The sequence below is a fragment of the Pholcus phalangioides genome, unplaced genomic scaffold (genome assembly GCF_987345545.1).
Source record: "Pholcus phalangioides strain wild (caught in Gottingen) unplaced genomic scaffold, Ppha-v1.0 ptg000004l_1, whole genome shotgun sequence".
Lineage (NCBI taxonomy): Eukaryota > Metazoa > Arthropoda > Arachnida > Araneae > Pholcidae > Pholcus > Pholcus phalangioides.
In genome coordinates, this window is record NW_028301597.1 from 42125874 (window position 1) to 42142653 (window position 16780).

Consider the following 16780-nt stretch of genomic DNA (forward strand, 5'->3'; position numbering starts at 1 on the left):
CAAACATTATTCGATGCAATGTCTCACCCAGAGAGTCAGATTCCTGAATATATCACGTACCATTCGAATCGGCATAGCGACGTTTGTTCTTCTACAATTATCCTTTGTCCTAATCATTATACTGCTTATGCGCCCGGTAATATCGGGATCTATTATGCGAATGACCTTAAGATGTCTAAGTGACGACTTCTTTTTCCTCAAAAGACAGCTGACTAAGACAGAGGTGTACAAGTCATTTAAACTAAATAATATAATTATAGTTATCATTTGCATAATATACGAGATCCGCAGAGATGGGAAAAGTGAAATTCTCATGATAAACAGCTTTTTTACTCTGCGTTTTCCTTAAAGTGCGTCAAGAGAGTAATGCGTGCACATGATGTTTTGATCATTATCTTCTTCTGGTGACAGGAAAACGAGGAAAAGTCATAAAGTTTCAGAATTGAATTATGGGTTGAATACTGATTATGAGCAGCATTATTTCTCTAATAAAACTATGAAGATGCGACATACAGTCAAGTGTATACTTGAGACAATTTTGAACTGAACATAAACTCCTCATTAAAACGTTAAGTTAAAAAAAATGCTCACATTCTGAAGGGTTTCTAGATTCTTTTGTACTGATCTTTTGAAAATTGTAGGTGCACATTCAGTGCTTAAGTAAAATAAAATAGTGTTTCCTCCCAAGTTAGGCGTGGGTACCCTAACCCCATGCTTCATGTACTCTCTTGGAAATGCGTAGGTAGCTAGCCTGAAGGAGTGTGCACTTATTGAAATGCGTGAGAGGCTTACATACCCTCCCTAGAAAAGCAAGAGTACCCCTAAAAATGCTTAAAAGCTGAACGTATTTCTTGGAATCAGTTGGAAATGTACGTAGGTTTAGAAATGCGTATACGTCCTGCGTATCCGTGCAGTATGCGAAAGAAAATTATTCATAGAAATGTGCAATAAAGTTGCACATAAAATCAAATTGCATTCAAAAATAAATAAATAGAAATATAAGCTGATAAAAAACAATGTCCTTATAAATACTCGGGAGGCGTGCATGTGTTTCTGAATATACGTAGAAGGCTTTCGTACCCACATCGATGTGAAGGAGATGTGCGTACTTCTGTAGCTGCGTAGGGGAGTCCCGTATTTCTGGAGTTGCGTAGGAGATAGATACACGTACTTCTAAAAATGCTTGAAATATGCTTGCGTACCCATTTGTACATTACACCATGACAAATGTTTTGCGCTTCATTACTTATCTCGTTTTTTTCCTTCATAGCTGATTATTTTTCGCGTACCATCAAATGACCCGTAACGTACCGACAGGTTCCGAAACACCGAAATCCATCAAAGCAAACTGCCACACAAATCATTCCTCACCTACCAGTAACATTAGAAATCAAAATACATATTTGTCGTGTGTAGTGTCTTCATCCTCCAAACGTATTTGTGATTTATGCTTCTTTTGTTAATGCCATTATAGGACAATAATATCGGCTGTTTTAGTGGTTGCTGCGATCGGAACATCAATCGACATTGTCATATATTATCACAAGGATATTGAGAGTTGTCGATGGAAATCAGGTTAGTCCCTCAATCGAATAATCCTTCTTAACCTATGCGTCCCAAACCAAACTTGGGTCGCCATGGCTCTCCGATAGGTCGTACGCATTCACTTACAATCCGGTATTAAATCCTTCCAAAAATTAAGTTACATCATTGGCACTGATCTGGGACCTAAATATTTTTGCCGTCCTCTTGATTCATGATTTTACGTGCAGATGTTTCTGGGAAAATTGGCATCCAACGGTATGGGATTATTACAAAATGCTCAGGAATGCTAGAAATTATCTATCTGGAAATATGAACACGTTAATTAAACATTAACGAAAAGTCAGACAAGAAAATTTGAAAAATTGCTGAAAGAACAATAATTCTTACATAATTCCAGAATACATAAAGAAAAAAATTCCAATGACAGAGAAAAATAATTCCAATGACAGAGAAAAATAATTCCCGATTTAATGAAAATTTAGAAATTATGAAAGAAATAAGTCCAAAATAGAATTTAAGAAAGAAAAAAAATTCTAGAATTAGTGAAAGAAATAATTCCAGAATTTATGAAAGAAATAACTAATTAATATATATAAAGAAATAATTCCAGAATTAGTAAACATAACATATTTAAAGAATAATTAATTAATATACTTTATATAAAGAAATAATTCTAGAATTTATGAATGAAATAATTTCAGTATTAGTGAAAGCTTTCAATAATTTTGAGCCCTCCTCACCGTTTGATTCAGGGTAATGATCTCAGTCCAAGTCGGCCGACTGAATTGAAATAATAGAAAAAACCGATATTTTTCTGTGGTGTTTGATCAGAACATGATAACTTCCAAAATCACATTTTTGAGATATAAGCATTTTCATTATCATTCAAAAATAAAAAATAAAGCATACACACTAATACAAATAAACATATCATACATCAGCATGTTGTTTACCGTACACACGTATTTGTGCATTTATCTCACTTCTAATTAGTTGTAATTAGCAAGACTTACTTTCAGATCAAAAAGCCATTTTTTGGAGATATGTTCTGACCAAACACCACAGATTTGTAGTAAAGAAAACGCATTATATGAGGAATTCACTCTAACATGTTTTTTTTCGAATTTCTATTATAGCAAATCTGGTGAAGTTTTTCCTTTGTTTTTCTTTCGTCACAAACACGGAAAGGCTGCTGAAGGAAGACAAGAACCCAGAGTCAATCAAAATATTTCATGGCATGAAAGCTTTCACGATTTCATGGGTCATACTCAACCACACTTATAACTGCGTTCTGCCTGAGTACATGAGTACGTATGAAAAGTGCTTTCATCTTCAATAAAATATTTTTCATTGATCTATATCGATATTACACTGGTTGCATAGGAAAGAAATAGTATCAGAATTTATGAAAGAAATAATTTCAGAATTTATGAGAGAAATAATTTCAGAATTAGGAAAAAAATAATTTCAGAACGTCATTGAGATAAAATTTTAGTGTATGAGTCTAAGGTCAAGTGTTTTCAAGTTATTCCTGGATAAAGGGGCTTCCCTATTCACCCTGTATAGATTCATTGGGTATATTTAAATGGTTTAACGGCATATTTCGCGGGTTCATGCTAACAAGCAAGCAACTTTGTTATTGATTCGGTATCGAATATTGATTCTATAGAAGAACTAGGAATTTACAGGTGGCCCCGCTTAAGCGGATATCAACGATTCCAGCATACACTATCAGATTGTCAGATGGGATAATTCAATTGCCATTTTACAACGATTGCCATTTTTTGAAGGACCAATATTAATGAAGCTTCTCGAATGAATTAGATACGAAAAAGCAAATGAAAGTCGTACTTAGTTAGACAATGATTACAACACCTAAGATTTTTACTTTTCATTACGAAAGTTGTCGCCCTCTTTTGGCGCAACAGAGAAAAAAAACAAAATAACCAACTGTGCATATATTGATGGGAATTATCATATTAAGCGGGAAACTTTAGCATTGTCTTCAAGGGAGAAATTTTGGTGCCGGAGGTTTATCCGTTTAACCAGGGTATCCATTTATCCGTTATTCGAATCAGCAGGGCTGAATGTTTGCTCACACAAAAAGATTCAAAAATTTCTGGAAAAAAAAAATTGTTGAGGTTAAATATTTCTTGAAAGCATAATTTTATGACTTTTATTCATTTGTGATTATTACAGGTGGTTCTCTCAACGTAAAGAATGTTATTGCTGAACTACCTTTCCAGATCGTTTTGAATGGATATCCCACAGTCGATACCTTTTTCTTCATCACGTGAGTGATAGCGCACTTATACAAATGCATACTGCACAGGCATATAGAATTGTTTTGAAGTTATGAAACGATTGAAGTATGTGAGTTGTCTGTAACATTGGCATCATCTCTTTTTCTAGTGGTGTTATTCTGGTATATTCAAGAATGAGAAGCAAAATCACATCCTTCAGTGTGCCTATGTATATTTTCCGAAGAGCTTGGAGGTATGTTGTTCAGCTCAAAATAGGTGCAATATAGGGATATAAAAACGTTTCCGTGAGAGTATAAAAACGTGTTGTAAACATCGTTGGTCCATCAAGGAAATTACAGTCGAATCCCGTTTTAACGAATTACCGTTATAGCGAAAATCTCATTTTTACGATTTCTAATTCCCCCAGATAAGTTTACATAGGAGAAATGCAAAAATCTGGTATTCCGTTATAACGAAATTTCGATTTTAACGAAGTGATTTCTTAGGCATATTGGAGTTCGTTACAACGGGATTCGACTGTATAGCAAGCCCATGAAATAAATTTATAATCAGTGCCTCCCCAGCAAAGGGAAGGCAGAGATCTGCGGTTATAAATATTTCTTAATTACAGTGTGAAAGCTCGCTACAACTAAAAAAAATTAGTCACTCTTCCGTGGGGACCAGACCAATGTATCACGAGGAGGAAGGGGGAAGACTTTCAGCTACTGGTCCCGTGCGGAACCACTGCAATTTATTTTTCTCGGTGGTCTGATCGTTTAATCAGTGGTCTTAGACCAGCGGCCCACCAATGATTTCGAATGCTGCTACAACGATACTCGAAATAACGATAAATCTCTTTACAACGATATTTTTTCAAATCTATGTTCGGAATTGCCTGTAGTCTAATGTTATACTCCCCTCGATACAACGATGTCCATAACAACTATTAATCCCTTTATAACGATATCATTTCAGTTCTTTTAAAACCACTATAACGATATTTCTTAACAATTTGCTCAAAAGTGTTTTGAATTTGATTTTAACTTCACTTGTTTTCGTTCTTCTCAATGCGTATTATGGCATCGGTATTTTGCATCAAATGATTACCGAAAGCGCTAAGGAATTAATTAGTGTTGCTACTATCTGTGTATAGCACGACAGTGCAACACAGTAAAAACATTTACGGGGCAATGCGTCAACTGAATTTTATTAATCGCGTATGTATAAGCAATTGCAATTTTTTGCCTCGAATAAATACATAAAAGCCCATTTTCTAATGGTAATAACAATGGTGATTTAAAATTCTTTTGGGCTACCGCTCCCAAATAGTGTTGTTAATAGTTTCAAAAAACGTCAGGCCAATTGCGTTTGGTATACGTTCAGTTAATTTCGCAGGATTATGAAATGACGTAGTCAATTTTTGATTTCAAATACTCCGGATTTGTTGATCAAATGAACAAACTGAAAACACTTTTCCCATGTTAGTTTTTGACAAGGAATCGGGTAATGTAGTTTTCATATTCTATCCAACCCGTTTTAAAATGTTTGGTGGAGATTTCAAAGTTTGTCTAAAACAGATCTGTATAGAGAACGCACACAGAGATCACGCACCTGTAAATGCTAATTCGGCTTTTATCTCACCGACCATTCGTCGTAGAGAGGCACGGTACTTAATTTTAAAAATATGCTCAAAATTTGTTCCGACATTACTTTGTACCCGTGTCGGGAGAAATAATAGAAAATGTAAATTCCATGCACCCTCCCACCCGTCTTCAAACTTCTGGTTAATTGATGCCCTGTCTCTTCTCCCGAGGCCAGAATAACATTTAAAAAAATCCACGTATCTAAATGCATTATTCCCTCTGAGACATTTGGATTAAAAAATCGGGAAAAAGTTGGAAAAGAACAGCACAAATGAGGGAAAGAAGTCTGTTAGCTTTGTTAGCTTGTGCTGTTTTATCCCAACTTTTTCCCCGACTTTTGGGTTCAAATATTTCAGCGAATATTGCACTTAGAAACGTGTAATTTTCTTTCTCGGTCTTACGAAAGTCAGGGCAACAACATTCTAATTGGGCTTTTGTCACAGGATGAGAACCTAAAAAGATAATTTCATTACTGTAATAGGTACACAACCCTTTCCAACGTGAAAGACGTATGTGGTACCTGCATGTTATTTACTTTCTTAATTGGAAGTATGCCTGAACTGTATGATCGACGGTTCGCCAGTCATTTGTGGTGCAGATGTTAGCTATGCATCCTGTATATATATATTGATACATTGTACCTTACGGTAATATCATACGCTTATACCAGCGTTTCTCAATCTTTCAGTATTTGCGACCCAATTTTCAATCATAATTTTCATCGCGCCCCCCCCCCACAAGTGCAGTACAGAGGGGCACCCCCCCCCCCATGAAATTTTTGGAACTTTCATATGGAATATTACATTCAAATAATTTGCTGAAAATTACTTTTATCAACTTATTTTAAACGAAAATAAAACAATCTTTCCTCTGAGAAAGTCACGAAAATACTGAACAATATGGGATGTATTCTAATTATTAAATACATTGTGCAGTACTCATGAAGTCCTATTTGAAATGTATTATATCAGTGTAAATGCGAATTTTATTTTTTATTATCTTATGATGCATTTTGTTTTGCTTTCCTTTCAGAGTAAAATAATCATTTTTTTAAATAATACATATTTCTTTCGATATGCTAGCGCCCCCCTTTCAGTACTATCGCGCCCCCCCAGAGGGGCACGCCCCACAGGTTGAGAATCGCTGGCTTATACGGTACCTATGATGTAGGCAATTTAATTTCTTGGCTTATTTTTAAATTTCAGACTCGGCCCAGCAGTATTCTTCTTAACGTTCGGTTTCTTTCTTATTCCTTCAATTGGGGATGGACCATTGTGGAAGCAGAAAGTAATAGTCCAAGCCGAAGCTTGTGCAAAGTATTGGTGGGCCAACCTCATCTACGTGAACAATTTCCTAGCTACTGAAAATCAAGTAAGAATGTGAATTTATTTTCCATTTATTTTACATAAATTATTGCTTTATAGGCTGGTTAAAATCATTTGATCACTTTTGTCGCACCACGGTCATTTTCTGCACACGAGGGCTAATTAGACCGGGACCTACAATTTATTGCCGATTCCGAACGGCATGCTTGTTTTTTATATTCATCGAGAGGTTGGCGCGCTAACCCCTCGACGGGGGACTCCCTGCGGTAGCAATTTTTTGCTGCGGTCAAGTCGCCGTTTTTTGTTGCACCCCCCTGCGTCAGGAAAGTTTTCTGACAAGGATGAACCGTGTATCGAACTCGCGACACCTCTAAACATCCTTTGGTACTTTAGGCGAGCATCTTATCGACCGGGATACCGCGCGCGCCGGTTAAAATCGTTTCTCCACGTGACTGTCTTTGCAACCGTTAACTTAAGAAGTATATTTCTAATTCAAGTTTTCAAGTGATGTCCGGTTTTTTTTAAATACCTAATTTTTTAGGTGTTGTATTTATTTAAAAAACATAAATAACTTTTCATACAATGACTCTGGGTCTCCGTGTGTTGTAACTTCCAATTAGTAAAATGGAAAAATAAAAAAAGGTAAATAAACGGGAAGAGAGGAAAACCTGTACAGCCATCTTTCTTCCTTTTATTTGCCAAATGATATAGATTTCAGAGATTTATTGCCGGTACTTCTACAAAGAATGAAACTTCGGTTAACGATCTTAATTCATTCCATGAACGTGCTCATTATCGTGTCCATTAAAGATATTCGATTCGACCTACATCGTAAAACACGGTGGCGTATTTACGGGGGGCTGGCTATAGTGGGCTATAGCCCGGGACGGCAAATTGTGAGTAATCCATGGGCAAAAAAAGCAGTAGAATGTGAGAAAAGTGTCAATGTTTTTTTTGCCTCACTGGTGGTAAAACATAAATCTGCCTCTGTAGAGAGCGAGAGACTAGTTCAGTGGGTGACCAAACGAGTTTCCTAGGAAATTTGCAAGCATGTAAGTGACAAAAATAGTGACTTAGAGACCAGATCAGTGAGCTGCCTATAGCGTGACCTAGAGAGCCAGAGACCAGGTCAGTGAGAAGGCAAAAGAGTGTTTATGACTAAATTAGTGTGCAAGCATGTGAGTGACGAAAAAGTGACTAGGGCAGGGTGGGATCAGGTCGATGAGAGATCGTAAGAGTGACCTAGAGTGAGCATGTGAGTGACCAAAACAAGATGGAAGCATGTGATCACCCGAAAGAGTGACCTAAAAAGTACGCACCTAGGTCATTGAGTGACCTAGAGAGTGTAGGAGCATGGGAGTGACCAAAAGAATGACGTTGATAAAAGAGTGGCTTAGAGACAGAGGCATATTTACAGGGATTGGGAGCTGAGCAAGACCGAGGTGTCTCCGGTTTTCAAATGTCAAAGGACAGAGCCATACAGGCAACATATCACACAATAAAACACGCTGAAAAATACGATGCCGGTATTCTCCTGATACAAGAACCGTGGGTCAGAGACAACCAGTTGGTTGGAATACCGAATGATTGGAACTGTTGGAAATCTCACAATAGCAAGGCAGTGGTAGTGATGCGATCAACAGACGTCCACTGGGCAGCGTTTCTAACAACCACGAACTTTCTAGCGATAAAGATCAGATTAGAAAAGGAAGAGATTATTGTAGCAAGTGGTTACTCATCGACATATGATGACATAGAATATCCCATTCACGATATGATGACACTAATGACCCTGGCAAAGTACTCAAAAAACTGCGTGGGAGTTGATACTATTGCCATTTTTTTATCCCGGGTGCATTTGACAATGATCAATACCCATCATTAAAAACTCGCTTAATTGCTGATTCCTGAACAACTGAAAGAAATAACAGCGGTTATCCTCAGAGATAGGAAAGTGACGATGAATTCGGATGAAGGAAAAGAGTGCACCACGATCAAACAGAAGGCTGCCAGCAAGGGTAGTGCACGGGACCCTTGCTGCGCAATCTGGTAATAGATGAGCTCCTTAAAACAACATGACTAACGGAGGGTCCAGGCCTATGCCGATGATGTCATTGTGCAAATCTCAGACCCCATAGTCAAAGGAGTAGCAAGAAGAGCAGAGGAAGAATTAAAACAAATATACGAATGGCTACGGAAACACAAGCTTCAACTTTCGCTATCAAAAAACGCGATTCTTCTATCACAAAAAAGACTTCCATCGATTCACTTGCAACATGGTTTTATTAAAATAACAACAGTCCTGACCTATCTAGGGGTGCATATAGATGAAGACCTGAACTGGTATAACCATCTAGCCAGACAAGTGGACAGAGTACACAAACTGCAACAAAACTTACAGCGATCAGAGGATTCACGATGGGGGGATTGCAACAAAAACTTACATCCCATCACGATAGCAGAACGTACCTATGCGTATGGAGCAGACATATGCTACAAAAACCCAACAGAAACACTGAAGAAAAAGGTGGATTCAGCTCAAAGAGGGATGTTGATCTATATCATCGGCACATACAGAACCAACCCGAGAACTGCTCTTTAGATCGTGACAGGATTGCCATCGCTATCACTACGACTAGAAGTAGAGGCAAAATTAACATTAATAACAGAATGAGACAATAAATTCGATCTGGTGAAAACACATAACGACCAGGGGATTACCAGACCAAACATGGGATGGATATGTCACCCAGCAAAGCATCTGACAGAAAAGCAAATCGTTACCAAACAGATAGAAGACTTCGAACACCATAGAATTTACACTGATGGTTCATGCGCACTCAATGGGGCAGCATCTGCATATGTAGAGGTCCAAGAGAAAACTGTAATCAGGAAATGGTCAGCCAAACTCAACAACAACAACAGCGTATTTCAAGCCGAACTCCTTACAATAATAAAAGTAACGGAAGCATCAACGGAAAGTAAGAAACCAACTCTAATTTGCTCCGAAAGCCTGTCCAGTCCTCAAGTGAAAAACGCGACAACGGAAGGGAAACCATTTAACCACGAATACAGCTTCCCATCTCAGCTGCAAAAGCCACACTGAAAAGTGATATGATGGTTAAATGGCAACGCGGATAGGACGACGACAGAGAACCAGGCCGAGCAATACACGACCTCATCCCAACAGTTGGCACGAGATGAAGAAAAACTGATGCAGAACAACACTGATGTTCAAGTCAAACCACTGGCCGTTCCCAGTATACCACCATTGCTTCAAGATTAGAAGAAACAACAAATGCGCCTGCGGTGCAGTCAGAAATGCTATGAATTATTATGCAGTGCATTGCCCGAAAACTGCTCCCATGCACTTTGGATCGAAGACTAGTGCTGTGGAAGAAACAGTTACTTCAAAACGCTAACTCAATAGGGAGATTACACACCCTTGTTGAGTTCGCGGAGAAGAATCTTCAATTTCTGCACAACAAATACGAAGTGATGGAGGGAGAAACAAGTAACAACAAGTTCAGCCAGTTGAGCCAACACGATCAGAGAGACTGCGGCTGAAGCAACAGTCAGCATAACAAAGCAAAGGACTTGGCTGACAGAACTGTGCTGTGTGTGTTTTTTTATTATTTTTTACGTATTATTTTGTTTTGTCTCTCATGTAATCTTAGGTGACTGAAATGCTGTCAAATCATTTTATCAATTTTTTTTTGAATATGTGTTTTATTGTCATGTGAATAATATATATTTTCTACATATATAATAACGCACCCGACACCGCCCAGCCCCTTAACCGGAGTAATGGCTAAAGTTGGCATTTGTCGATAGAACCTTAGCAGTGAACGGCCTAAAAGGAAAAAGGAAAGCCCACAGGCTGCAAAGTCATAAATCCGCCTCTGGTTAAAAACATCATAAAAAAAATCCCCCGCCGATTACGCTGAAGATTGTGACCTAATAGCATTGAATGGCCAAGTACTGCTATGTATAAGGAGCTGAAACAGCTTTCCTTCGAAGACTTCATTGATACTTGATTTCCTTGTAGGGAATGCTCAAGGAAAGCTCTTTTCCCATCAATTCAGCTGCTAACTTACCGATGTTTTTTTGTTTTTTTTTACCATTGTCGTCGCATCTGCTATTAAAGAAAATAGTCGAACTAAAATTCTGACTGTTTAAGAGAAAAATCGAGCACGTGTCGTGGCCCATAAGAATCATTTGTGTGATATAAACATTAACATTACCATAAAGATGAAATCATGTGAAAAATAAATTACGTTTGTTCTTCCCATACAAAAATTGTACGCCTTGATTGGTGTGACCTTCTCAATCGTATCTCATATCCCAGAATTGACCAGGTTTTACCTGGTTCTCTCACATAAGAAAAAAAGATAGTCCATAAACATTAAACCATAGACGTGTGCGTTCAACCATGGCCATGTGCGTTCAAAAACTAGGAAACCCATCTAACTAACTAATGTATCACCCCTTTGCAACATGTTAATGATTTTCCTTCGACACATGCGTAATTTTAGCCTTCGAACTGAGCTACATTTACGCCAGATAATATAGTCGTACAATATACACGTGGAAGACTAGATCAACATTGCCCATGAATATTAAGGAATCACCAACGAATAAGGCAAATATAGGAAAAATACAACTACATTTTTCGTATATTTGCCTTATTGGTTGGCGATGTCTTAACAATATACACTACATACACATGGTTCGCCAATAATCATCTGTGATCAAAATTCAATTTTATTCTTCCAAGTTTCGTTGAGTAGTGAAAATACTCATTTAAATTTCAGGAATTTTTTTTTAATAGGTTTAATTTTTCTGTTTCTCATTTGAAAAAAAAAACCTCTTTTTACATAACTGCCCTTTAAAATTTTGGAGAGCAGTGAAATTACTCTTCAATTAATTTTTTATTTTTTTATTTTTGCGTGTGTGGATAACACTGCGTGTGAGTGTATATATATACAAGGTGTCACATAAATTGGTAAATAGCTTGAAAACTTTTGAAAATTAGACGAATCGGTATATATAAATTCGTTTTGCGGAAAACTTATTAATTATCAACATTACAAAATATCTGGGCTGGTCAATGCTAAAATAAGAGACTTTTAAGGAGACGAGATATCTCGTCAATCCCGCTCAAGTTGTAAATGTTTTCGACTCTATACAATCTTATCATATGCAAGTAGAGTACATTGGAAATACATAACAGCATGGCGTCCACATCCTGGAGCCGAGCGCTTAGGCTGAGATCTTGTGCCTCCCCCGATGGTGAATTTATAGTTTAAAAATAGAGAAAATCATAACGGGGCTGGATTCCTGCCTTCGGGGGGGGGGGCATGAATAACCGACGTAATTAAGATAAAATACTTGCGGTCCACTTGTCTTAAAACACAATTAATTCCGAGTCCCTGCACATGGAAATGAAGAGGCTCAAGACCGGATGCCCCGGTTGAAATATACAGTACTAGCTGTTACCCGCGGCTTCGCTCGCGAGTATTTGGCAATCGGGAAATTAATCAGAGATGATTCCACCATTTAACATTTTTACACCTCATGACTCCCATGAGGGATGAACTTTCAGAAATCCCGTCTTAGTGTGTATCTACATTGTGAGATCCGTGATGACCCTCCTCGACGAAATCGTGGGAAGGGTCAAGGGTCAGATGGGGGACTGGACAGCTGCATACCAGGAGCCGAGGGACGGCTCCGTGGTATGGACCACTTTGGATAGAGGAATACCAATGAAGAATAGTTTCCATCTCCTTTGTAGTTTAGTGGTGAGAGCACTCGTCTGCCAAACGAGGGACCTGGGTTCGACTCCTGGTAGTGATGAGGGTTTTTTTTTCCTTCCTTTAAATACAAAAATCTACATCTCAAAAAATAAATATCTTCACAACATCCAGTTTTATGTAAATCTTGTAATGTATATATGTTAGTTATGTAGACTTATTTACATCGTATGTATAATTTGGTTGGCCAGCTCTTCAGTGAGCTGCTTACATCCTTTCATTTGTAATTTTTCTCCTAGAATATAGTTCCCCAAACTTTTTGTCCCACCCTTTCTTCAATTTTTTTTTTCTCCTCATCGCCCCCCCCCCAACTCCAGCCAACCCATAGAATCCTATGTTGCACCCGTAGCTTCTACCGCCCCTCTGGACCATTTCATCGCCCCCAGTGGACGATATTGCCCACTTTATTTTTATAAATATATTTCTCTTCACTCCCACTTATTCTCCCACTTCAGCTTTATTTCTCTATATGTTACCTTTAAACCTCCTAATGATCCCCCCCCCTTATAGGATAAATTTATAAAAAAAAAAACCCTTCTTAGTGAGTCTTTCCGTCATGAAGTAAAACATTTGACCAAATTTGATGAATTTCAGCGGTTTTGGATCGGCGTGATTTCTATACTACCTTTGTATCCCCCTCCCCTTTTTGATCCCTCTTAGGGGGAAAATTTTGAAGGGAAAACCTTCTTAGTTAGGCTTTACGTTATGTAACAAAACTTCTGACCAAATCTCTTGAATAACATCAGCGGTATCGGCGTGATTTTTCTATGTTATATTCGAACCCTTTAGGGGTCGAAATTCGAAAGGGCCCTTCTTACTTAGTCTTTACGTCATAAAATAAAACTTCTATCCAAATTTCATCACTATGGATTTAACGGTTCCGGCTTGGCGTAATTTTTCTACGTTACCTTTGAACCCTCTTTTGACCACCTTAGGGGTCGAATTTCCAAAAAAAGAACCGTTCTTAGTGAGCCTTTACGTCATGAATCAAAACAACTAACCCGATTTCATATTTATAGCTTCAGCGGTTTCGGCTCGGCGATGATGAATCAGTCAGTGAGTCTGTCTGTCTGGACATGTCATTGTATATATACCTATATATATATATATATATAGATAGATAGATAGATAAAGATAAATTGATTGATTTGTTTGTTTGTTTGTTTGTTTGTTTATTTATTTTTTGACGTGAATACGCCTTTTAAATCATCTGGCAATACCTGGTACATCACCAAAAAGTTGCGCAATGAAATGCGTTAAACGCTCACATCTAAGAAAGCACGCAGCACAAATCAGTGGGTATTGCGAATGCTAATCCGATAACACCTTTCCGGTAAGACACTTAATAAATAAATAATTCTAACACTAAATTGAATAGGAGGAATTTCAAGGGGAATTTCTCTAAAATTCAAATTGACCGCGTTCGAATTAACTAACTTCGTCATGAATATCTTCCGATTGCTTACAAAAAAACTAAGTAACGTAATGGGGCTTTCATGCAATGCCCGGTACCATGATATAAGTATATATTTTTTTAATTATCGTGTTGTTTCTTCTCTTTTTTTCCAGTGCATGGTGTGGTTATGGTACGTCGCAGCGGACATGCAGCTTTACATAGCCGCTCTGATTGTTATAATTCCTATAAAGATGTAAGTTCTCAAACACCCATTTTCGAATGCGGCTATTATATATATTAAGCGGTAATTATGCGTGATCGACAAGTATTTTGGTAAATTTGATAAATTCCCCAAAATTAATTACTTTTACCGGCGATAATGCATAGTACCCAAGCGCCGTTGGAAAATTTAATAAGTACTAAAAATATTATTAGTTTTACCTGTAATTACGGATAATATCCAACCGTCGCCTCTTTGGTAAACATGATAAATCGTACTATATGATATGCTATACATCATAATTCACACATGTGTTGTATCATTATATTGGGGGGAAACGATCGTAAAATTTGTTATCATTATATTGGGGTCTGACTGTCTTCAGCACACATACTTGACTCATTCGGATTTTTTTTCTCATATTTATTAAATTCAACAATTACACCTGGGTGTTATGTTGAATTTATAATTACAGATGAAGGCGATAAACTTCAGGTATTTATCAAATTTACCAACGACACGTGGTAATAATGCATAATCCCCATTAAAAGTAATAAGGTTTTCAGTATTTATCAAAATTATCAACGATTCTTGGTAATTATGCAGAATCTCTGGTAAAAGTGATATTCTTTTAGTATTGATAAAATATGTAAATGACGCTTGGGTATTATTCATATTCATTGGTAAAAACGATAAATTTAAAAAAACTTACCAAGCCGATTGGTAAACATGCATAATAGCCTACTTACCACATTTACCTTAACACACACACATACATATGGAATGGTTACTTAAATAACATATTTTAGAAGTAAAAGAAAAATTGACATTGATTTAGCAAGTTTTCGAGTTTATTAACTTTAACAGGTGAGACTGGGATTAGAGTTGTTTATTGTAGGGACAGTTTATTTAGTTTGTAAAAAAGTGAAAATTCTCGCACGAAAAGGGACTTTTTTGATACGGAAAAAAATTTAGTTCAAATCTACGCCCTCTATAGAGAGCACTGCAAGAAAACAAATCAATGGAAAGGTATAAATCAGAGTCCTATAAAATGCAAGGTGTACGATTAGCAGGTCATTTCTGAATTTTCCTGTTACTACCACATAGATGATGTTTTCATAGTGATGTCAATATTGGTGGAGCCTCCCATCATTTACCTCAGTTACAAAGCTTCACGAGCGTTTCTAATTTTTTTTTCTGCACCAAAAAAAAAAATCCCTTTCGTGCGAATAACTTTTTTAGCAAAAGACATTTGAATGTGCCAATTCCTTCAATTTTTTATGAATTTTCAAACTATTTACGAATTTATGGAACAACCTGCAATTTAAGGTAGGCCAACTTTCCTAGTTAGAAAAGAATACGGATCGAAAATTTATGAATTTTTTTATTATTATTCGTATTTTCTTTTCTGTTGGCACACACTTTATTTTATAGAGAAATAAATTAACTGAGAAAGTTCAAAATCAACGATTATAACTCAAAATTCAAAAATAAGACACGAAACATCTGTTTCGAGGCTAATATAGTCCCTTCTTCATTGGTAGAAAGTCTGTTATAGCGCAGACTACTCGATTGAACGCAACACGTGGTTGATACCAGGGATATATATAGTAAGGGCTGTTTTATCTCTTTGATGTTGCGCTTGCCCTCTTGTCTCAGTGGGCGTGTTCTGGGAGGTGACGTCACGGCCCGTTACTTTTTTGCTGTTAACATCAGCATATATTTGAGAGAGATTTCTCGTTTATGGTGGTATTTTAGACAGAGGGCTGATTTAACGGCGGCTTACCGGGCGCACACACTGTGCCCCCCCCCTGACTTCTGAAGGGGCTTAAAAAAACCCCCAGCTTTACACTTTTTTCTAGTTGGGTCTAGGTCAATTCGTCGCGATCAACTTGTCGCACGACAATTCGTCGCAATCAATTTGTCGCAGCGTCAATTCGTCGTGCTACAAACTCGTCGCGGTACAAATTTGTCGCAGAGTCAGTTCGTCGCGGTACAAATTTGTCGCAGAGTCAGTTCGTCGCGGTGAAAATTTGTCGCAGACTCATTTCGTCGCGGTACAAATTTGTCGCAGAGTCAGTTCGTCGCGGTACAAATTTGTCGCAGAATCAGTTCGTCGCGGTACGAATTTGTCGCAGAATCAGTTCGTCGCGGTACAAATTTGTCGCAGAGTCAGTACGCCGATCAAATAAATTTTCAAAATTAAATTTTCACCGTATAAGCCGCACTCCCGCTTTCTGGCGGGATCTCCATTTCTCGCAGCGAGGGGCGTTGGGCGAACACACCAAGATGATAAATTACGATAAAATAAATTTTCAAAATTAAATTTTCACCGTATAAGCCGCACTCCCGCTTTCTGGCGGGATCTCCATTTCTCGCAGCGAGTGGCGTTGGGCGAACACACCAAGATGATAAATTACGATAAAATAAATTTTCAAAATTAAATTTTCACCGTATAAGCCGCACTCCCGCTTTCTGGCGGGATCTCCATTTCTCACAGCGAGTGGCGTTGGGCGAACACACCAAGATGATAAATTACGATAAAATAAATTTTCAAAATTAAATTTTCACCGTATAAGCCGCACTCCCGCTTTC

The 16780-nt window shown here is 37.6% G+C and overlaps 1 protein-coding gene across 1 annotated transcript in view; it reads left to right on the forward strand.

Moving 5' to 3' along the window:
* The window catches only part of LOC149087600 (nose resistant to fluoxetine protein 6-like), a 37891-nt gene that overhangs the window by 12015 nt on the left and 9096 nt on the right, over nt 1-16780 (forward strand). Inside the window, exons 5-10 of the mRNA XM_089231530.1 lie at nt 1475-1575; nt 2682-2852; nt 3745-3838; nt 3958-4041; nt 6637-6802; nt 14139-14218. Of these exons, the coding sequence (XP_089087656.1) occupies nt 1475-1575; nt 2682-2852; nt 3745-3838; nt 3958-4041; nt 6637-6802; nt 14139-14218 (696 nt within the window). The remainder of the gene's footprint in view (nt 1-1474; nt 1576-2681; nt 2853-3744; nt 3839-3957; nt 4042-6636; nt 6803-14138; nt 14219-16780) is intronic.